Below are 24867 nucleotides of genomic sequence, written 5' to 3'. Positions count from 1 at the left end.
TGAAAGAAGACATTGTGAATTGTTCTGAGCCATATGGATTTCATACTCTCAGTATGAATAATGTAATGCTTCTATATTGTGTCAGGTGATAATATGGCTAATATGAGCTGACTGCTGTTCATTAGTCCAGGCCAGATCTGCTGGGACGCCTGCCGTCTCTTGAGCTGGATTTAATGAGCTTTTGTGCCTCAAACGGCATCGTCCTCTTATACTGTGCTGCAAGCCAGTCAGGACAGGGATGTTTCGGTTATGATAATCAGTCCTAATGGGCTTTAAATGAGCAAAGAGTGGCACTGTAACAGCGAGGTGATGATGATTGTGTGATCAGCTAGGGTTCAGGATGTACGTAAGTCTCTGATGTCGTGCCCACAGTTTGTTCTCTGAGGCCTAATGCATAATACACACAAAACCCGGAGAGCCCTTGTGATAATTGCAAGCTCCAGTCTGACAAAAAGTAATGGTGCAATAGGGATGGGCGATATCTTATCGTTTGCGATATACCGGTAAAAATTCTCCCCACGATAAAAATTAGTCTTTCCACGATAATAACGATAAAGTCTAGTTGATGACACATTTCTGTGTGCGACTGTGTGGAGTGATGTGAAGGAATGCGGACGTGAAATTGAGCAGCTCCTCCTACAATCTGGAACAGGTTTGGATAACACTGTACAGTGCGACAAAAATCGGTCTGAGCCTTGAGTAAATGTACTACAGTAGCACGTGTGCAATACAGTTTTACATGTGTATGAGTCGTTTACAAACCTGTTGTCCAACAAAGATATTATTTATTGACGTGCTTTTTCTCCATATTAACTTCATAACAGGTTTCAAATAACTTATTTTTGAGATCAGATGTGGTTTCTTATCACAGAATAAGGCAGAAATCATACTATTTTATAGCATTATATACAGTGATAAAGGCTATGTCGATTACCATTGCATTATAAATATACTTTATTCTTATGAAAATACCCAAGATTGCTTGAAGAACACAGACCATGTATTTTGTGCAATCGCGTGTTTATTGTCTTCAGGTTTCCTCAGTAAAGATTTCTCTATCTGAGTTTTATTCAGCTACAGCGATCACTGGATACCTCTGTCCATATCAGAGATTTCCTGGAGCATTACTTCTACTGTGCATATGTGGAGTTTCTGCGCAAGGGCGCCCTCCGGCTTCCAGTATGAAATAAATAGTCGTCTGTGGAACTGCTCACAACACCCTATTTTGGGTAAAACTAGGAAAGATAATACTTTTCTCTAAAAAAAAAAGGATTCCCTAAATTATCGTCATTGATATCGTTATCGCAGTAAATATCAGAAATTATCGTGATACATTTTTAAGCCCATATCGCCCATCCCTATGGTGCAAAGCTTTTTATCGGTCTGCTGAGGCACAAAATAGTTTTTAAAAGGTACCTGGCTGATTGCATGAGCAATTCAGACTCTGAGGATAAATTAATTAGCTGAGTTTTACATCTAGCCATTAGAAAATAGTAAAAGTCTTTTGTTTGAAGCACTTAATAGCAAGTGAAGTGAAAGAAGTATGCATTTATTTGTTACAGTAAAATAGTAATATTGTGAAATATCATTACAGTTAACTATTTAAAGTAACTATTTTCTGTTGTAATATATGTATTTATTTATTTTCCCTGTGAATTTTTAATTAATTTGTTTTCAGTGCTGCTGTGATGTTTATTTTGATTTTTCAGGAATCTTTGATGAATTGAAGGTTCAACAGAACAACATTTATTTGAAATATAAATCTTTTATAACATTATACACAAATTTACTGTCACGTTTGATAAATTGAATGTATCCTATTAAACAAAATGACTGACCCCAAACTTTTGAGTTCTAGTATATCTGTCACTAGTGAATTTGGCTTAATGTTCTATCTGTGAACTAATCCTTATTTATTATATTTGATATATCCTGACTTTCTACAAAAAGTGTGTTTAAAAAGAAAGGATGACTTTTTTTCTCCTTTTTTATACAGTTGAAAATGGACAGGAAATTATTAGTAAGGCCTGCAAAATTAATGCAAATTAATACAATCTTAAAAAGCCATAATATTCTGTTAATCATTGTATGTATCTCAGTAATGTTCTAACTCGTGGTGGTATGGCAAACAGTGTTCTTCTGGGTGTGTGTGTGTTTGTGCAGTTTGTTGGTTCTCTGGAGATCCGTCAGTGCTTTACTCCAGATGTACACTCTTATGTGTGCAGAACACATCTCACAGAATCGTGGGAGTTTGTGTCGTACATACAGTAACTAGAGGTTTGCACAGGGACACAGAGCAGCAGAGGCAGCTGGACTGTCCCACAGATGTGTGCGCAAAAATATAGCAGTTTTATTATGAAGAAATGTTAGTTCTGAGTAAAGAATAATTTATCTGCAGATGCTACTTGTTTTGTTATTTTGACAAAAAGATTTGATGTGTTTATCTGTTTTTTTTTATCTGTGAGTTGGTGGGTGAATCCCAACTCAATTAATGGCACAGAGTAATTGTGATGCATATGGTGTCCCTTAACAGCAACCCAAGGGATACGTCAGTATTGATTGACCTGACCTGGAGAGGTCAACACCTTGCTGTCATCTAACGTAATCCTACACAGAAAATATCCTGAACCAGTAACAGGAGGACAACATAAGACTGCCATAATTCACTATATGGCACTGATGTTGCATGCATTATTTCTGCACATTATTTCTGAATTTAGTTTAAAAAGCACACACAATCCAACATCCTATAATAGCATATGCGTAACATATGCTGTGTTATTGCTCTGCATCATGGACAATTTCAAGATCATCATGGCAGATACTGGTTAGAGAATTTTACCACTGTGTCTTTCAAACATTGCCTCAATGCATTTCTGTAAACAAGGCGCAGCACATAAACCAAAATCATAGTTGTTTTTGTAGCCGTGTTCGGGGACTTCCATGTCATCTTGGTGAGTAAATTATCAGGAAGTTTTTATTCTCGAAGTGAACTTATCCTTTTTATTATGCCTAATTTAATTTCAGTTCTATTTCTGTGTAACTATTTGTGACCCGTGCTGGCAAAATGAGTTTGAATGTGTACAGACTAATTGTGAGCTACAGGCAAAAAAAAGTGAAAAATGTCAATTTAGGTCGACATTGAGGTTGTCACAAAAATGAGTTCATTAAGCCCTTGTCTAGTGTTCCCAGTGCTCCAAATAGTAACTAAACATCTAAAATGATCTTTATTTGTATATTTTTTTCTCTTCTCACTTCTTGATGACTGGTGCTTCCCATCAGCTCAAGTTTTGTATATATTTTTAAAGCGCATCATTTCAGCTTTGTGAATATTCATAGCGAATTCACAATGGCATGAGACTGAATGAGTGAAATGTGATGTTTAAACCCATGCTGATGTAAACAAAATGATCTCGCTAACTGACACATCTGAACCGTGCACATACAATCCCAATATACAGATTACAGTATTTCAGAATATCTGTTTTAGAGAGTATTCACACAAACATAATCTGTTTAATGTCTTAAGTGAACATTTGGTTAACTGTTAATCTCTAAAGGCATTGCTGCACTATAGTTACAGTAGATAGATAGATACAGCCTGCACAATCGCCTCATCTTCGGGGAGCTGCCTTTACTGTAATGAACAGTGTTAATAAATGCTAGATCTAAAGGCATTTAAGGCAAGGAAAAGCGTTCGGAAGCGCAAACGGTTGCCATGGTAACGGACGATATCTGCTACTTTGTGAATTTGCACCTGATGCGATTTCTCTGTAAATACTGTATTGTGAGAGCTATAAACCAAATTAAAGAAATGTTGCTTTTTTAAAAAATTTTTATAACAAAATTAAAGTTTTTGTTTATTTGTTTTTTTTTTTTGCCTATTTTTGTTCAGTAGTCATTTTATCTTTCATGCACGACTTCCGTGAGCTTTGCAAGTGGTGCTGCTCGCCAGCCGCCCCCGTTCTGCTGCCTATCCTGCTGAAAATGAATGGGCATCTCGTGGTTGTATTGTACCAACATCCCTCCTGACCAAGTTTATTATGATATTAATAAAATAAAGTAATGTATAATTATTAAGTACAAGTAAGTGGATAAAAACGAGCTGGGCAATGTGCCAGCTGGGCAATTTCTCTTTTCCCGTCTACCCCCGATGAGTCAGCCTTATTATATTTAGCACAGTTATTAACAATGAAAATAATGGCACTTCGAGTGAAAGAGGTCATCCTCTGTGTCTTTTTGAACTACTCCTCAACATGTAGTGTAAATGATTTAAAGCACACCGCAAATTCCATTTCAGGGCTCACGTCCCCTCTGCAGTGAGGGTTGGGTTGCTATGGCAACACTACACTACTGAGGAGACATACAGATCCTCAACTTGCGTCCCACTGTATTTAAACGTGTGTTTTTTGAGGTCAGTGTTCAGTAAACATGAGCATCTGTCTGTGATCATGACTGGACCATTGATTTGATGATTTGATACTGGTCTTTGGTTTGTGGGCTACTGACCAGTAAGGACAAGCCTCTCTTTATCACTCATTTTACCCTTTTCTGACTGTTTAAAGGCCATTTGTGTATTTATTTGTTAAAATACTTTATCCTGTCTCAGCTTACATGTGGGGACAACTATAATAACACCAAGTGGCTCTGTTGCTCTCTCAAAACATCACTGTGTTTGTGTGAGAATCCAGTCACCCTGACTCAGAAACACTAACTCAACCAGTGGTGTTAGTTTGGGGCGGGACTTTCTGTTTGTTTTACCAACGGTAGACAGTGAGTATTCAGGAAACATGTTTGGAAAAAGTTTTTTTTTTTTTTTTTCCTATGTTACTGTTTACCCTACTGTTGAGCTCTGCTCCGCTTTATTACTCATTTTATGCTTTACAGAAGGCTCCATAGAAATTAATTGAATAAATGATTTTTTTTTTTAGTAAAACTTGCATATATAAAGTGGTAAAATAATTAAACAATAATCTTACTTGGGCTGTAATGAAGTAATATTGCAAGGTATAGCCATGGTATTTTTTCCTTTACGGATTTGCTGATAAAAGAAAGTTCGAAAGAACTGCATTTATTTAAATAGCAATCTTGTGTAATATTCTAAATATATTTACTGTCAAGTATATTTACTTGATCAATTTAATGTCTTTGCTGAATTAAGGTATTCATTTATTTATATATATATGTATATGTGTGTGTGTGTGTGTGTGTGTGTGTGTGTATGCACTTTAGGTACTAATATGTACTAATAGGTACATGTTAGTACCTTTAAAGTAATCATTTAGGGGTAAATAACTTTTTTTTTTATCTTAGGACACTTAATCCACAATTATATATATATATATATATATATACAGTATTCATAGAAATATAACACATTAAATTAATAATTTCACATTCAGGTTTGTAAGGTTCCAAAATAAACAATGAATATAATGTTCAAAGTGAAGACAAATGTCTGGGATCAACAAGATAAACTATGAGACACCAGAACTTGAGAGGAACTGACTTCATGCTTTCATGAAAAATTATCTGGTTAAAAATGATTGAAAACCAGAAAAGTACAGTTAGTTGTACAGTAAGAAAAGCGCCCGCATAATTTATTTGCAGATTCCACTTGGTTTTATATTTTGTATCTAATGCATTACAATTTAGACATTTTTAAGTGCCCAAATAGTTTTTAGAGCCACTATATAACCTCTCTGGGTACCATGTGTCAGTGTGAAACAGCAACAATAATTTACCATAAAACTGCTTTTATAACTATCCAAACACACAGATCCTCCATAGCATTACACTGAACAGCAATGCCTTTTCTGATAATATAACAGCAACAGTTGCTAAGACAGGATTGGTCAGTAATGTTTTTCAGGTGGGGCTTAGTGAAAAATCAGTTCAGTTTGGTGACATTACTGGTGCACAAATTACACACTTCTACTTTAAGCACCCATTTAAGTTACATTGTTTTCAAAGATATTTCTTTTATTGGCAGTATGATGTAGTATCTAGCCTGAAACTTCGAATAGATGAGGCTCTTTCAAATTTCCATAGTGAATTACTGTCGGTGGCATTGATTTAATTAATGAGATGGGCAACTGGAAGGGCACGAGTGTAGGAATTTGTGTGTGTGTGTGTGTGTGTGTGGCGAGGGGGATTGGCTGGTGCTGGTGGTGTAATGTTGCTGATGCGGGCAGAGACTGCTGCAACATCCCAGAGCACTGCGAGAAAGATAGAGAGAGATAAAAGACAGGGGCAAACTAGTCCAGTCTAGTCCAGAGGCACGAGTTGCTGATTGGCAGAGCCTGGATCAGGGCAATACCGCAAGCGCTCATAATACCTGGGGAAATGCCCCCAAATCCCACATAAGCTGGGCTGCTGTACTCCAGCATGGCTGACTGGCTCCTAACAGTAGCGGCGGGTTGAGTTGTGCTGAATCTGTTCGCCTGTGCCGGGGTATTTGTGCAGCGGAGGGGACGGGAGGGGGGTGCGTAAAAATAGCTGATAAGCAGGATGACAATAAGACTCGAGCAGGACAGATTCCAGTTGGGGAGGCCTGGTGCACGGAGGGGCCCGCTGCTATTTCAGTCCACCAGATCATGATTACACTCAGCCAGGAGAGAGACCACTAGTGCTTACAAATATGGTAAGTGCCGTCCCATCCGATAAAGTATGCGGAGCTGCTTGGAGCAGTGGGTGACAGCTGGGAATGGCTAACAGTGCTAATGTCCCGCATCCGTACTGATGATAAAGTGGATTTGTGTGGCACATAGGGTAGAGTAATGCTAACCCTATGTGGTACCCTAACTTCCTTTTTACATAGTCATAGTATCTTTAAGTTAACAAGGATTGTTTTTAGTTTTTAGCTTTAATGCATCTCCGGAGTGGCCGATTTCAAACTCTAGCTCATTGATTACCAGGATCGTTCAGGACTGCAGGGCAAACATTGCAATGGAGGATGGAATAGATGTACAATCAGTAAGTTCCACTTTGAAACAATGTAAAAAGGTTAAAGCTGGCAGGTTTGATCTTGTTCGGGGTTAGTGAGTGAGATGGGCGGTTTGGCTGAGTGTAGATGGTGTGGTGTTTACGGGGCATGGTTGGACTGTAGTGGTGCATTGCTCGAAAGGGCTCTGGTTGCAACGGTGCAACAGAAAGGCAGTGGGATATGTTTCGATTGTGAGCTTTTAATTTAGACTGATGTAAATCTGAACTTCATTCAGTGCAGAGGCTAAATTCTGCATGTGGTCCAGTTTGTTTGAGTGTGAATTGGATTGTGCATCAGGTTTTGTTGAACTGTCATGGCATGTTGTAGACTGACTAACCTGGTTCTCTGTGGTAGTTGTTGACTGATATGGGTGTTTAGATGACCAATGCAGGTATCTAGAGACCAGGGGTTGACTAATATTTTATAGATTGTTTTTCGGATCAAAATCATTATATACAATCATACATAATAATAATAATAATAATAATAAACTTTATTTTCTATAGCGCCTTTAAAAGTTACATCTCAAAGCGATACATTGTTATTATGTATATTACAAGAATTTAATTAACAAAGCAACAGGTTGTCTAACCTACAGTGCAACTTTGATGCAAATTTCTCAGGTCACATTCCCATAAAATATTATACTCTCACAAAACCTTGCTTCAGTATTATTAATATTTAATAATAAAAAATTAACCGTTAACTCTTTCCCCACAAAAGTTGCCAGCCACCCCCAGCGATTTTGATGATTTTCACTAAAATTTGATGGCCTACAGTATATTTTGCTGTATAAATATTTGAATATGTAAATGTTTGAATATGTAACACCAAAATAAAGAACAAAGCCTCTACTTAAAAAAAGCATTATTTTTTTCTTTCCATGAAGTGGTATATGGCTGTGCAAGCTTTGGAGTAGGGCTGTGCAATTAATCGTATTCGATTGTCGTGCGCATCTCGTCAGGAAAGCCGGTCCCGTGATTAGTAGTAAATCACCATCACCTGCTTTCAGATGGAGCGGCTTTCACTACACAGAGCCGTATTTTACTGACAAATTAGGCGATATCGCGTTCAAAATCGAATGTGATTCATCTGCGATTATGAGGGAGATTTTGCCTAATTATCAGTGAACTACGGATCCGTGTAGTGAAAGCCGCTCAATCTGAAAGCAGGTGATGGTGATTTACTACTAATCACGGGACCGGCTTTACTGATGAGATGCGCACGACAATCGAATGCGATTAATTGCACAGCCCTACTCCAAAGCTTGCACAGCCATATACCACTTCCTGGATCATCATTTTACTCCATAATATTATGTAGTTTTCATTTATATGCTGGCTATTGCTGATGATCGCATTATTTATCATATGCATCTGTTTACATAAGACATCGCTAGTTTTTCCATCCTCTTCACGTGTTTTTTTGTTCGGGAGGTTTTGTACTCATTCAGAAGATGTGTAACCACCAAGTGTATAACAGTGAAAACATGAAAAGCCGTAAAAACTCGTCAGTGGCGGGGAAGCGTTGTCTTCTAAATGAAAAGATAACTCGTCAATGACGGGGAAAGAGTTAATCAGTCATGTGGAGCAACCAACATGTAGACAAAAGCATAAAAAAGAAAATTACATCATAAAGATACTGTGTCACAGTCAATAAGTCTGAAAATATCCGATAATTCAACCTTTTTACTGTATGTCAAGACAAGGCTAGTTGAGGCTGTAAAATGTCATGTGGTGCAACTCCCCAAATTGCAATGATTATGAATTATGCAAAAAAAAAAAAACTTTTACCTTAAAAAGTGAATTTGAGCATTATTTTTTAAATGATGTGTACACTCACTTAAAATAGGTTATTACTTTTTACTTAATGGTAACACCACATGATATATTTAGAGTCATCACATGTAAACTGTTTTATAACCATATTAAATCAATGGGATTACAAAAAGTTAATTTCTAAGCACTTAAAAAAAACTTTTTCTTTATCATGCCAACTCCTGTATGTCATCGACCTTAATGCCAGTAACATCACGATAATCAAATATTGGTCAATCACTAATCTGTGGCACTCGTGTGTTTTCACAGTTGTCAGTTGTTTTTCTAATTTGTTGTTCTACAGTTGTCAGTGTGAACTAACTTTGTAAACTGCTTTCCCACGGTTTGGTCTGCATGAGGATTTCCTCAAAGCATTTACAATATGGATTTGCCCAAGATCTTGTAACATGGAATCACGTCTTATAGCAGTGCATCTACATACAATAATGTTCTCAACAGTTGCCTGATGCCTCAAACATTGTCTGAGAGGAATGCTGGCTTTGGTATACACTCTTGACTATACCAGACTATACCAACCCAGTCACTGGTTCAACTGGAAAAAGGCACCTCGTTGTGGCTCCTTTAAATTCTGCAATACATTTCTTTTTGTGCCTATTCATCAGTGCACTTTATCCTAAAAAACAATGGATTTGAAAGAGAAAACTACTTAAAAACCTTCAGCTTCCACGTCCCGATCAAATAGTGGGGTCAAAAATGGGCTTTAAACCTATAGCACGTTGTAAAAATGCATTCTTGTGATGCAAAGCTGAATTTTCAGCAGCCATTAGTCTTCAGTGTCACATGATCCTTCCGAAATCAATCTAATATGCAGTATAATATAAAAAATAATATCTTTTAAATCCCTTTTAAAAGAAAAGATGGACTGATTCTGTTTGGCCATAGGGATGTGAACACCTACACCTTTATTTTCATTCTCCATGCTTGATGAGATTTGAATGTGCGTGACACAGGACGCTGTTTCATTCTGCAGTCCTGTTCTATCTGCACTCCACACTGAAGAACATCAGGAATTAGGACAGACACACCACACACTCAGCTCTCTTCATGCATGCGCTGTTATCTGAGCACGCTGTGATAGTGTGTGTTCAGTGTCAATTGACAGCTTTTCTCTATAGCTTAAAACACTGCACTCACTCGCCTCCCTGCAGACAACTCACATTATAAAGACAAACAACAACGTGTGTGTGTGTGTGTGTGTGTGTGTGTGTGTGTGTGTGTGTGTGTGTGTGTGTGTGTGTGAAGAATCAGTGGATGTGCTCATCCGACTCTTCTGCTTCTGCAAAGGGAATGTTTCTGACTGGATGACTGCATAATCTCCAAAACTTGTGGTACATGTTTTGCTTGTGATATAAGGTAGGCATCTAGATACTGTACAGATCATGGCTTGTACTTGTCTTACATGCTGATTTACATGAATCCAGAGTAATCTAAACATTTCAAAGAACAAGATGTTCCCAAAGAGCGGCAACATCAACATTTGATATAATCTCAATACATTTCGCAGAAAGACAAGTTCTCAAAGGTTTCATTGCTTTACTTGTGACTTGCATTAATAATTATAGACAGGGGATGCAGGTTGTCCAAATCAAATGATGACGAAAATGACCACGATCCAGCAAACACAAAAGGGTAAGGGGCACAATAAATAGGGAGGAAAACACATGAGGAACAGGTGAGCACAATTAGACTAACAAGGCTAACAAGAGGGTGTGTTAAAAAGGAAACAAGGAGGAGGGGCTGAAGGAGCACATGGCCGAGAAAACAATTAACAAGGCCATGTGCTGACACAAGACATAGACACAAGAAACAAAACACAAAACAGAGTGACAGTGCAAAAACCCTGACTATATATATATATATATATATATATATATATATATATATATATATATATATATATATAAAGAATTTAATTGGTAGGATCAGTATCAGATGGTATATCATCACAACATAGACTTTTATTACAAATTTAGTAATACAGATTAACAGTTTTAATTGTCTAAAGGGGTAGTTAACCCAAAATGAAAATTAGCCCATAAATTACTAACCCATCCTTGGTGTATATGACTTTCTTCTTTCAGACGAATCCAGTCGGAGTTATATTAAAAATTGTCTTTAATCTTCCAAGCTGTTTAATGGCAATCAGCGGTTGTTGAATTGCATCAGTCCAAAAGAAGTTTAATAAAAAGTGCCCATCCATAAAAAATTGTCTCACACGGCACCAACAGTTGTACACAGAAGCAGTTCCGGGCGGATGATGTATGAGGTTGGTGTTGCGGATCTGCCGGTGAGTCTCATGAAAACCAACGTTTGTTTACAGGATCAAAAGAAGCAAAGTTTCCTTGCTTTAGCAAAGGAAAACCAGTCTCCTCTTGGCTTATATCGACGCCCTCCGACATTCTTCTTTACAAATCCTTGTTTTGTACTTCTAATTAGTGACCGTTGTTTTGTTTTGATCTCTCCCCTGCACTTCCGCGAGCTACAGTACACTTCTGGGCAGTGCATGTGCAGCGCTGACCTCATACGTCATCCACCCGGAACTGCTTCCGTGTACAACATTGAGCACAAGCTAGATTAAAGTGATTATTATGTTTTGAATAGGGATATTTTTCTTTAAAAAATGCATCAATTCACTACAGGAGGACTTTGTTCACCCCGCGGAGCCTTGTGATGTGTTTTGTTTGTGGACGGGCATTTTTTATTTTAATTATTTTGGACTGATGCATGCAACACCCACTGACTGCCATTAAACAGCTTTAAAGATCATAGACAATTTTTAATATAACTCCGACTGGATTCATCTGAAAGAAGAAAGTCATAAACACCTAGGATGACTTGAGGGTGAGTAATTTATGGGCTAATTTTCATTCTTGGGTGGACTAACCCTTTAAGTCATGATGAAATTAATCATATCTATTTTATTTAATCTCAATAATTATTAATAATTTAGTTCATAGCAATTAATTATGTTATTCATATTATTATATTGTTATATATTTCATTCGGATATGATCAGTATCTGTGCATCATCACAACATATACTTTTTAAGTAAATCTGTATATATATACATATTAGTAAATCTTTATCTATATCTACAGTATATATATATACACACACTAATACACACAGTTTCAAATGCCTTTTTCAAAGTTTCAAAAGTCGACATGAAATGTTTTCTAAATGCATGATTTGAAATGATTTGCATATGCATATGTTTTATTTTAACTTTTTATTTGCCTTGTAATTCTTAATCAGATTGGGTCACAAAAGTAATAGTGCTGCTTGACTTAAGTAAACACCAGTTAAAATACATTTAAAAAATTCTGCAGGAACATCATAACACTGGCAAATTAGCATGAGAGATCTGTGTATGAGCTCTTCTAACTGGCTGTAACTGGCCTCGTTGTGGGAGTGTGTTAGCGTGTGTTCCTGTAAGGCTTCTGCTAGTGCTGGCAGGGCAGATCTCGCTTTACTGTGTTTTAGCCTCTCTAGTTCATTTCGCCTTTTGGTCCTTTATAAATGAAGGTGGCTTCTTTGAAGTGATACATCGATTGAGTTCCATGTTCTTTCTAAGAAAAATCTTGTTTTCTAAATCTATGTATGAGCCTGTGATGCCCATTCCTTGCCAGGATATTGAACAAATCATTTTGTATTGAGTTTACGTATACTCTACAAAATGCTGCATGACACCCACAGCTAAATCAATGAGCCGTGGCCGAGCTCATGAAGATTTTCTAGTGTCAGATAAATCAGTTTTGTCTCTAGTAGCTAGAGCTAGGCAATATAGCTTAAATTTTTAATGACATTTGACAATAATTTTACATCATTTATTGCTCTTTTTTTTAAATATGTAATATTTCTATATGTAATAAATGTATAATGTATATGTATTTTGAAAGAACATGACTTAAAAAACATCAGTATTTATTTGTTGTATTTGCAGTATTTCATTGTTTAACTAAAGATCTAAAGCTAAATAAAATAAAATAAAAAACTAAATAAAATTAGTAAATAAGAAAAAAAAACCATACTGACTTGACGAAAATTTAAATGCAAAAATTGTTCTTAATTGTTAGTTCATGATATCTAATGCAGTAACAAATTTTAACAAATCAAATCTTATTGTGAAGTGTTTCCAACATTTTAATTCATAAAAATGGCACATGCCATAAACATTCCTGAGTGCTGATGCAAATAAAGCATTGAGTCAGTTATAAAGTGAATCACTGAAATGGACAGTCTAACATTTAGTCTGAAAAGTGTCTTAATGTCTAAATAAATAAAAAAACTAATTAAAATGATTGCAATGTTTGATGTCGCTTTTTATATTGCCAAGAAAACATTATATCAGTTATTCCATTTATTTTGCACAGTCCTGCTTTGTAATGAAGAAAAAGACTTAATGCATGTTTGTTGAGGCCTTTTCAGAAAACACTGTGTTGCTTCCTAGTGATATAGATAGAGAGATGTAGAGAGGGAGGCAGACACAGAGAGAGAGAGATGTTCAAAGGAAACTCCCACACACTGCAGAGAATGAGCCCACGTCACACAGACAGAGGATGACATTTCTACATGCTATGCTATCTAGACTGAAGCCAGCCACTGCTATTGTTAGAAGAAGTGAAAGACTGAAGGAGTATGAAATGATTACTAATTAACCCCAATGAAATATTTACAACCTCATTTGTAGTTTGTTTGGGTAAATTTCATAGCCCGCCTCCAAGGATTTACACAATCATTTATTTAAAGGTGAAGTGTATAGTTTCTACCCCAATAGCATCACCAAACTAAACTGTAAAAATAACTGTTTTAAACATATTTCTTGAACATTTCACATACCTGCTATTGGCCAAACTAACAGATAGCCACGTCCCAAACTCACTCCATTGGTTGAGCCAATACTGCGGTGTTGCTATGATGTTCAAACAGACGAGCAACAGTTTAATAGTGCCACATTTATTTTTATTTTATCAACACTTTAAATGTTCGTAAGTTATATATACTAAAAAAAAAAAAAAAAAAGCTCAGAAAATAGAATTTTTGTCGAAGACCGACAAAAATAAAATTTTCTTCTTCACATGTTTTTGGGTTCAGAAGTACTGTGCTATTTCAGAAAATCCATGACAGTGCCCCCTACCATATAACACTGAAAATACATATTGCCGGAATAACTCGACAGGCAGAAAAGCATTGTATAATAAATAATAGAACAGTATAATCAGTGGCAGAGAAAGAGTTAATGAAGAACAAATTGTTTTGTTTATGAATATTGCAAATTCATACTATTTCATGTGTTTTATATGTTTTATAATGTGTTTTTTTTTTGATTAGCCTATATTCTACCAAACTGTATGAAAACGGTGCTTGAAGACTTTAAATTGGAAGAATATAAAAGAATCAAGATCTGGAATATCAGTATAAAATGTTTTGAAAATTGATTCCCAGTTTTTGTTATGTAAATCATTGATGTTCTAGTACACTGGTTCTCAATTCCAGTCCTTGTGTACCACCGCTCTGCATATTTTTGTATGTCTCTCTTATTTAACACATCTCATTCAGATAACCAGCTCATTAGAAGAGAGCTCCATGCATGAACTGTGTTCCGAATGACATGGTCCCTACACAGTGTTCTTTACTCCCTATTCCCTGAGCACAGGAAATCTGTTAAAGTTTACTTTACTTCAGTACATTTATTCATGCCCACTGCCTGCAGTGTCTTCACACACAGACGAAAGAAGTGTGAAGTGTGACATAATATACCTCTGTAAATAAATACAATTTGAAATCATGGCGGAATATCCTGTAATGTCCACTTCTCAGGGCACTTACAGTTGGGGGGTCACGAGGACTGGAATTGTGAGCCACTGTTCTAGTACGTGATAACTGGGGTGGGTTAGGAGAGTGTGTGCATGGATTGTGATGCAGACAGCATGTGTTCATGTGTGTGTGTCAGAACTACAGCAATGCAGCAACAGCAGACACACCCTCTCTCTCTCTCTCTCTCTCTCTCTCTCTCTCTCTCTCTCTCTCTCTCTGTCAGTGTGTGAATATCTGGACTCTGAACTGTTGAACCAGACCACTCCTTATTTTCAGATCTACAGTTATTACATGCTTATTTATGTCATGTATCAGACATGCACTAAGCCCTGTGTTGAATTATTTGAGGTTTGACCTCATTCATATTTTTTCAGGAAAAAAAAAATGTTTTAGCGTTCCATGCATTGAGACCTGTTAATATAGAAATGCACTGACAGATGAAACAGTTAAAGCATGCATGAGAAGTATGTCTAGACTTGAACTAGGATGAAGAGTTGTTGTTGTTCAGTGCTATTTCATTACAGCTAACACAAAGTGCTGAAATTAGCATATGGCTGGATAATCACATACAACGAGCTTGAATGTCATTTCATGTTTATAATACAGTATAAAGATGGACCTAAACAGCAGACGTGGATTGATTTGTTGATTTTTTTCTTTCATGATATAGGCTACCATACACATTAAAACAAAATTATTTTATGTTTTCTTAAATCTTAAAAAAAATTAACTGTCAAGAAATGTCTGGTCACATATCACCCCAAAACTAAAGGAAATATATAAGAAAATGAATTTACATACAGATAAAGAATTTTATGAAAGTATAAAACAAACAAATTATGGTGACATTCATTATAAACAACATTTCTTAAAAACTCCACGCCCAAACTAATTTATTTAAAGCAATCTGAAAATATTGCTGTGTTAGAAAATGTACTTAAGTAAATAAACTTAATAATAAATAAGTTAATGTACCTCTCTCATTCATGTTGTTAAATGCATTATATAAATGGCTATGGAATATGTCACTGCACGTTTAAAAAAATATGACTTGTATTTTGGAAAATACAATATTCAGCAAATGCCCTTGCAAAACCTCTTTTCCAATTGGAATAAAGATGAGGAGGTTGGAAAAGACCAGAATACTCATGTAATTCCAGTATGCTTAGTCGTGTGTGTGACATCTTTACTCTGATAGGATGAAAGCATCCATTACTGCTCCTCATGCTGATCACTTCCTGTGTGAATGCCTCTCACTCTTATAGGGCTGTGACATTTCCTTGCAGTTCTTTCTCAGGCCCTGTTTTACATAACAACAGCCAGTTTATCCACAGAATTACTGTTTATTTCTATTTCTGTTATTACAAATGTCAGCTAGCCCATTATCAGACAGAGCAGAGGCAGTGGGAATCTTGACAATGACCCGCTGCACGATCAACTTTGTTTACAGATCTGGGCTGCACATCACTTCTAAAAGCACTTGATACATAGGCAAAATTTTTGCTTTTTTTGGTGCTTGTTTGTGCGGAGATCTCTGTATGTCGCTATGTGGTTGCCATATCCATCAAATAATGCTTCATCTTTTTTTTTTTTTTTTTTTTGCTTAGGTGCAGATTATGCTATAGATTGGATTTTGTTAACCGTTTTTTTTTTTGTTGTTGTTGTTTTTGTTTTTTTTGAGGACTTCCTTCTCCTTCATGATAATTGAAGCTCATCAGCTCATGGTATCTTTGGAAGATCTGATGGTTATTTCTCTCTCTTTCAGACTGACAGTAATGCCAGTTACCTCAGAGCAGCCCGAGCTGGAAACCTTGAGAAAGCCCTCGATTATATAAAGTCTGGTGTGGACATCAACATCTGCAACCAGGTCATACACCTTCCTTTTTGTAAAATTAACCTTTAAATATGTACTACAGTATATACTACCAAACTAGATCAAACTAGACAGTAAAGACATTTATAATGTCACAAAAAAATTATATTTCAAATAAATGCTCATCTCTTGAAATACTGAAATATGGTTTGCACAAAAATATTAAGTAGCACAACTGTTTTTAGCATTGGTTAATGCTAATTGAGCATTAGAATGATTTGTGAAGGATCATTTGACACTCGACTGGAGAAAACATAAAAAAGTTATTTTTAATTGTAATAATAAATAAATTAAAATTTTAAATATATTAAAACAGAAAACAGTTATTTTAAAATGTAATAATATTTCAGAAAAAACTACTGTTTTTACTCTATTTTTGACAAAATAAACACAATCTTGGTGAGCATAAGAGACTTTCTAATGTTGAGTAGCTCTTATTTAGATTTGATTAACCATGAACCGTTTTCTATCTGTTATGCCTCATTGTAGTCTTAAATAATACAGATAAACAGTCAGCGAATATATTTTCATGATTCATCTGTTTCTCTGGATGCAGAATGGGTTGAACGCTCTTCATCTAGCATCTAAAGAAGGCCACGTGGAGGTTGTGGCTGAACTTATTAAAATTGGTGCAACTGTGGATGCTGCAACAAAGGTAAGACCCACTTCACCAGATCAGATATACACACCACTATTAATGCACTATTTGCACTAGTACAGATGACTAAGCATATGATTTAAAGATGACAAGTGTGTTACTCAGCAGTGCATGACTTCATAGACATGACTTTGCTGCATCAGCAAGTCTTCAAAGTCATTGTTGCCTGATGTTCAGGTTGACTATGAGCCTCTACCAAGGGCTGGATCTACTCATTCATGCTAAGGATCTTCAAGAAGAAGATTTCAGTAATGGTTTTAGAAACTCTGATGAAAAGTGAATTCTTCAAAGTGTAGTTTATGTACCAGAACAGTGACAGAAATAGGTAGGAAGCATTCCAAAATACTATGAAAAAACATTGGATCACTGTGAGTTAGACTGTTCTGTCATGTTATTCTGATTCCAGAAAGGAAACACTGCTCTGCACATAGCATCGCTCGCTGGACAGGCAGATGTCGTCAAGGAACTTGTGTATAATGGAGCAATTATCAACGCTCAGTCTCAGGTACAGTCAGCACTTGACAAAGGATGAGTGGCTTTTAATTTATTGTAAAACACGATTCCATTCTTACAGTGCATTCAAGTCATGTCATAAAGATAGTATTTACACACTTTACGGATTTACAAGCTGAACGCACATGAAATCCACCTCAAAGTCCTAATTACAGGTGGGAAACTTTCTTTAAAGCCACAGTTTTCTGAGATGGGGTCATGACAGTGAGAAAATATGACAATAGAGGTAGCATCTGTATTGACAGTAAATATGTTTAAATATGTTTATGTTATTAATGATTTTTTTTCCCATTTGGAATAAAACTAAATAGCATGTACAGAATACAGTAGTAATGTACAATTACCATTGAATATGGATCTTTTTCACATTTACTGGTTTATCACCAGCAGAAATCGTCATAGCTGGGTAAACTTCTATAGCAGTGAATGGGAGACTACCACAAATAAATAAATAAATATATATATATATATATATATATATATATATATATATATATATATATATATATATATATATATATATTTGCATTCCCATTTGCTCAAATAGCAAAAGAAAGTTTAGTTTGACACGCCTGATGTAGAAGTTTTGAAAAATGACAGCAGATTTTTCTGGGTCTACTAATAACTATGCTAGCTAGTCTTAGCTAATTTATGGTTAGCTACAAAATTAACATCACACACACAAAAAAATTATAATAATAAAATAAATGTTTGAAAATAAATCTAAGTAAATTAAAGCTTTGAAAAGGGGCAACATCTTTTAAAAAGGTAATTTATTCAGATTATATAATTTATGACAAAAAGAATGAGGTGTTTTGAATTTTTGAACCAGGATTATGGTCACAGCATTAAAACTCAACAACAAAAGGGCGAAAACAGAGTTATGAAAAGCAGCATGTACAGTAGATAAATACTTTGCTATAAAAAACTGCCACACCACAGAAAAATTTTCCACTGCTAATTGAACTGGACGTGTTGTTGTTCAGGTAGCTATTTATACACAGTTATAATATACACATGACTAACTTCTTCAGCAAGATTCTTTCAAACTGTTGCTCTGTCATGACAGTGGTTTATCTAAAAGTCAGTTATCCACTGTAGCACCACAGAGAATGTGAACTGCATCAGTGTTGTGTTGCAGTGTGACTTTTGAGTAAAGTTCTGATACTTAAGTTATCAGTTTGTCCTCAGATAGCTCTAAAATAATTTTGAAGTGCTGCATTAAATATAACCTACTTATTTCTCCATTTTGAGGAGAAACTGTTTGGATTTGAGAACTGGAATGGTTGATAGTTATAGAAGTGCATGCATTTTTTGCCTTGTCACCGAAATGATCCCCAAGGAGTCCAGAATTAAACACACACACACACACACACACACACACACACACACACACACACACACACACACACACACACACACACACACACACACACACACACACACACACACACACACACGTGTATGGGAGACTAGAGACAGACTATGTTTTATCTCAAGAACTTATCACAAGTGCAGCCTGGTTCTGCTTTCTCACACTGCAGTGCTTAAAATAGAGACACTCACTTCGTGAATGAGGACACTGATTGCAAATTGTTAAATGTTTGATATTCTTTTTGTACCAGAGTGTAAAAAGTGTCCATATTTATCAATATTAGCTAGCTAGCTACTTTAGCTGACTCATTTCAGCTATGGTGCTGTATGTTAGTGCTAAAACCTAGGCCCAGATTTTACTTGTGTTTGCATAACTACAGATTAACACAGAATTTTCCATTGTGAGAAATGTCAGCAGATTCTGTCTAGGCCTAATCTTAGCTAATTTATGGTTAAGTACACATTTAATATCACCAACAAATGAAGCATTTAACAATTGAAACATTATTTATTTAGTATCATTTAGCTAAGTGAAAATGTATGTTAAGATATATTGTCTGCTACTGAAGTGATTAAGCTACCATGTATATATTTTATAAATTGACTTTTATTTTGTGGACCATGCTGGTAAAACACTTAATTTTTCAGAATGCCTCAAATTTTGAGGTTAGTATTAATTTTTCTAAATTTGAAAACAATGCGGTGGACATTTGCATTTGTTAATTTAATTTATAAATGAACAAATATTCAAAATGAACAGTGTATTGTGTGTCAGTTTCTTTGCTGTGTATCTGCATTTCCTCGTCCTGTCATTTCAATTTAACTTCCTGTGGGCGTGGTCAATTCAGTTCACACTTTCACAGTTCATGAACTGATAAGAAGCCAGCAGTTAAATTCTAATGACCAGACATACTGCATATTTGAAGTTTGAAGGCATTTTTTAAATAACATTTTAAATTGTAAAAGAAATCAGCATTACTGCAGTAAAGACCTAAGGCTACTGTATGTCAGAGGCAGCGCTGTCATCCAATCTTCCATTCGAGTCATGGTTAAGCATGGGATGTATATGATTGCTTTGTTGCTTTATAAATTGAAAGAGAATATGAATGAAACACAATTCTAAGTATTTTTGTTCCTGCTACAGAATGGCTTCACACCACTTTACATGGCTGCCCAGGAAAACCACCTGGAAGTCATCAAATTCCTCCTGGATAATGGAGCCAGTCAGAGCATTGCCACAGAGGTGAGCATAACCTTCTCATCCAATCCATCCATCACTTACCTCACTGCAGTTCTCAGCAGCCCTATGAAACAACATGCTTCCATGTCTATCTAGCAATGATACATACAGGAACTCAGAATACCTAGTGACCTTGCTGTCCTTTTCAAGGCAGCAGGCAGACACTAGTTGCGCAGTGAGGGTATTGAATGCCTGGCTTGAAATGTGTGTGGTGTGTGTGTGGGTGCATGACAGAGCAGGGCGGCAGACGTCACTGTCCTTCAGAATGTACCAGGCCCTTGTGTCTCTCAGACAGTGATTATGCACCAGAGAACACATTCGTGTTTGAAGAGCTGTTTGCATGTTAATGATCTGTGTTGGTGAGAATGAAGGTCTGTTTGAAATTCAGACTTCAACCAACCAATGCATTACAGCATTTTGATGTCAAGGTGTTCCCTGAGAACTATCAAAGATTGTTGCTCTTATTAAACATTCTGTCATTTACTGGAAGTGTGCTGATAGAATCATATCTTCTTATATTCTGTGTTTTTCTCAAGTTATGAAATATTATATGTGTATGTTCATGCATCTTAAGACATTTTTAAAGCTTTCATCCCTAAAACACTTGTATGTTGAACTATTTCCTTACACCACCAAGTGCAGAGTTTAGCTCCATCCTGCTCAAATACAGTTGCTTGGAGGTTTTTGGTAAATCAGAAGACCTTGATAAGGTGGTTCAGGTATGGTTGATAAGGGTTGGAGCTAAATTCTGCAGGACACTGGCCCTCCAGCAGCAGGACACACCTTACTTTGAAGAGCAGAGCTGGGCAACTCTGGTCCTCGAGATCCATTTTCTTGCAGAGTTTAGCTCCATCCCTGGCCAAACTTACCTGCTTTCAATAATCCTGAAGATATTGACTAGCTTGTTCAGGCGTGCTTGATTAAGGTTGGAGCAAAACTCTGCAGGAAAGTGAATCTTGAGGTCCAGAGTTGCCCACCCCTGTAGAAGAGCATACTGAATCACAACTGATATAAATTCTGTAGTGTACCTTTAAGATTTGCATCTCTTTGAACTACTCAAGGATTCTTGTGTTGTGTGTTTGTAGGATGGTTTTACTCCTCTGGCCGTAGCTCTTCAGCAGGGTCATGATCAGGTGGTGTCTTTGCTCCTGGAGAATGACACCAAGGGGAAGGTACGGCTGCCTGCCCTGCACATCGCCGCTCGTAAGGACGATACTAAAGCAGCGGCGCTGCTCCTGCAGAACGACCACAATGCAGATGTCGAATCCAAGGTACCTCCATCAATATACTGTACAGTCAAACCTTTCCATTAGTTTACATCTAGAACTTGATGGTGCTTTCCATTTAAACACAATAAATGATTAATGTGTTTTAAAAAAAACAAAATAAAAAAAAATACACATAAAAACACACTTTGTTGTCTCTAAAAAACAGTTGTATAATATGGGAGATGCTCATTGTAAATTTACTTAAAACTCAATTGTCATCTTCAATCACAAGCCAGTTTAAAGCAACTACCAAACATAAAAAACAATAAACAACTAGAAGAACCACCAACCAAATAACCCCTTGTGTCGTCTTGCTGCTGTGTGTTTTGTCGCTCTCCCTCACGATGTAGCCACCGTACAGCTTAATGCTCCCATTGTGACTTTGTGAACATTAATTGGACCATTCTTTCTCCTCCTGTTCTGGTGGTCCTTCTAGATGATGGTGAATAGAACAACAGAGGTATACATGTACAAATGCTACACACCTCACAAAGCACCCACATCATGCTGCTGCTGTGGCTGCCGCCCCTTCCCCTTCCCCTCCTACCCCTGCTCATTGCTTTTTTGTCTCAGTAGAATGGCGCTTCTATTACTAACGGGCAGCGGAAGACTAGCATGGAGAAGAAACACTCTGGTTTAGCCGGCGAGGTCTGCAGCTGAGAGAGTTACTTATTTAGAACAGGGCATTTTCTGTAATACAGTGTATGTGGCTGTGTTTTTTGTTTATGTAATTTTTTATGCCACTAGTGGCCGAAATGGAATTGCAAGATCATGATTTTCAAAACTCTTCTGACATTTGCCATTGGTCGCAAAGATAGTCCTGCTCAAGAGGTGAACTTACCAGTGGCCCACTAGTTGTTTCTGTATATTAAACTGGGATAGTTTTGCCCCAACATCAACAATAAATAATAATCAATTCTGCTGAAATGACCAGCCTAGACCAGTAGGAAATATATATATAAACAGGTTTTTACTGTAGCATTTTTACAGTCCTTTACTGTTAAAATCACAATCATTTTTACATTGTGGTCTACACTGGATGCGGCGTGGTGCGATGCGACATGACACAACAAATCCCTGACAGTAAACTGCTACCTTGTTCTATTTATGACGAACTATAAATAGTTTGCAACGGTTGCTTTGTCATGTCCAGTGTAGTCAGCCTCAAGCTGTTGTGGTGTGGTGTGGTGCCACGCGACAACTGATGTGTCCGGTGTAGACACAGTGTTATACTTCAACTGCTTTAAACTTTAAATCTAAATGCGCTTTAGACCAAAGCCCAGATCTCTACTGTCCTACAGGTGAAGGTAATATAAGATCAGACTCCTCAGCTGCAGAGCATTCGTCCCATCTCATGCATGACATTCCCCTGTCAGCAGAAACAGCTACTTACCTTCTCTTCTCTTCTCTTCTACTCTCTTCTCTTCTCTTCTCTTCTCTTCTCTTCTCTTCTCTTCTCTTCTCTTCTCTTCTCTTCTCTTCTCTTCTCTTCTCTTCTCTTCTCTTCTCTTCTCTTCTCTTCCAGCTGTCCTGCAACTTAACAGTTCTGATTTGCACTGCATGATATGTAACTTAAATACAGTAACCATTTACAAAACTGAGAATGGTAGTATGATATTCATCTACACCTACAGCTTGACTGCTATCTCAAATTTACAGCAGCTGTTCACTATATATAACTTAATAATGTGCTGCAATTTGCTGTTAAATAATTGAAATTGTATTTGTTATTATAGTTAGACAAAGAGGCTGAAACTGATTTTTGATGTTTTTAACAGCACATTGTTAAATGCAGTGCACTGTATGCATGTTTGCACACATTATGCCATGGGTTCACCTCCACTAAAGCTTTGTATGTATGTTCATTTAAATTTGGCCTGAAGGTTGCTGTTATTAAGGCTTTGTACATTTGAGGAAAGTACATCCTTTAAAATGGAAAAACCCTCCCATCTTTTGCAACCCCAGCATGGTGTGTAAAGTAAACTTAATATTTAGACCAAATCAAACAAAATAATAAGCTAGATTGAGTTTAAATGGTGCGAGGGATCAAGTGAAGGATGTGTCTTCCCTCAGTGTTGTGTCCTAGCTCATCTGTCTAGATCTGTTTTACTGATTTACTGCACCACGCCTGGCCTGGTGTCATCTTTTCATATGTAGAGGATGAGGTCAGGTCAGGTGACTTGGGGTCAGGGCCTTCAGAGTTCCGTATGTGACATTTCTGAACCCTGTGCTCTATTTCTCTCTGTCCCTCTCCAGAGTGGCTTCACCCCTCTTCACATAGCGGCTCACTACGGTAACATCAACGTAGCGACCCTGCTCCTGAACCGCGGGGCTGCTGTAGACTTCAAGGCGAGGGTAAGAGATATAGTGCATAGATATGAACGGTTCATGAACTACACTGGGGTCAGAACAGGGTCAGTCTCTATATGCAGAGCCATTTTTTGTCTCCATGTCATGTCATGGATTGTCCATGTCATGGATTGAAATGGCACCATAAAGGATGGTGTTTAGTTGTATATTTTCTCTCACTATGGAAAGCCTGGCAGTGGAATAGCAGTAGAGGAATTAGGGATTTTGTAAGCTATCACTAGAGGGTGGTGTATCCCAATACTTCTGTCTACAGTGTGACGATGTGCACTTCATCTGTGCCACTGCAGCTTTGGACAGAATCTCTCATTTGTGAAACATTATTAAAAATCTCTAAGATGGAACATATATTGTTCATTAAAGACTTAATATCATGCTTATATTCCACCGGCAACATATTAATACAGACGTAGACAAATTAAGACACAATAAATTGTATTAATGTATGTATGATTTTAGAGTATTTGTATAATTAATAACAATAAATCGTCACCATCGGATTGCTATTTTTTTTTTTTTTTAAAAAAGAAATATACAACAGTAAAATAAAACAATCTCTGTTGAAACATTAATGTATGCTGTTGATTATTACAGAGTTGTCCCTCAATTTGTTAAAAAAAAAAAGCTCATAACACAAATACAGTTTTTAGTATATAGGTATATATTTTAGTATATATTTTGATATATTCTCATTTTGGATACATGTACGCTCAACACTGATACAGAAATAAAAGTGTTTTATACTCATTGTAATTGTTGACTTCCTTGTCAATGAATAATAAACATTTAAAGTGAACATAAAGTTTTATTTTCAGCAATTTTGTGTACATCGTATTTGCTGCTGCCATTAAATTATATTATTTAGCCATTGTTCTTTTTGACATTTGTATTAGCGTTAGCCAAATAATCATGCTCATATAAAGGTGGTAAACC

The 24867-nt window shown here is 36.6% G+C and overlaps 1 protein-coding gene across 14 annotated transcripts in view; it reads left to right on the top strand.

The window, feature by feature from the left end:
- Positions 1 to 24867, top strand: part of LOC109056497 (ankyrin-3-like) — a 91887-nt gene that overhangs the window by 8494 nt on the left and 58526 nt on the right. For 11 of the 14 annotated variants that reach the window (XR_006161297.1, XM_042767242.1, XM_042767234.1 and 8 more), the window contains exons 2-8: positions 16407 to 16508; positions 17071 to 17169; positions 17579 to 17677; positions 20204 to 20302; positions 21385 to 21570; positions 22004 to 22027; positions 23824 to 23922. Coding sequence is in view for 13 of the 14 variants with exons in the window: in XM_042767242.1 (XP_042623176.1) it covers positions 16407 to 16508; positions 17071 to 17169; positions 17579 to 17677; positions 20204 to 20302; positions 21385 to 21570; positions 22004 to 22027; positions 23824 to 23922 (708 nt within the window). In the remaining variant the exon portion in view is untranslated. The remainder of the gene's footprint in view (positions 1 to 16406; positions 16509 to 17070; positions 17170 to 17578; positions 17678 to 20203; positions 20303 to 21384; positions 21571 to 22003; positions 22028 to 23823; positions 23923 to 24867) is intronic. The other 3 variants (XM_042767240.1, XM_042767238.1, XM_042767247.1) reach the window with 1 other exon arrangement.

This window comes from Cyprinus carpio, chromosome A12 (genome assembly GCF_018340385.1).
Source record: "Cyprinus carpio isolate SPL01 chromosome A12, ASM1834038v1, whole genome shotgun sequence".
Classification (NCBI taxonomy): Eukaryota; Metazoa; Chordata; class Actinopteri; order Cypriniformes; family Cyprinidae; genus Cyprinus; species Cyprinus carpio.
Note: the sequence above shows the minus strand (reverse complement) of the source record. Positions and strands in the feature narration are given on the sequence as shown.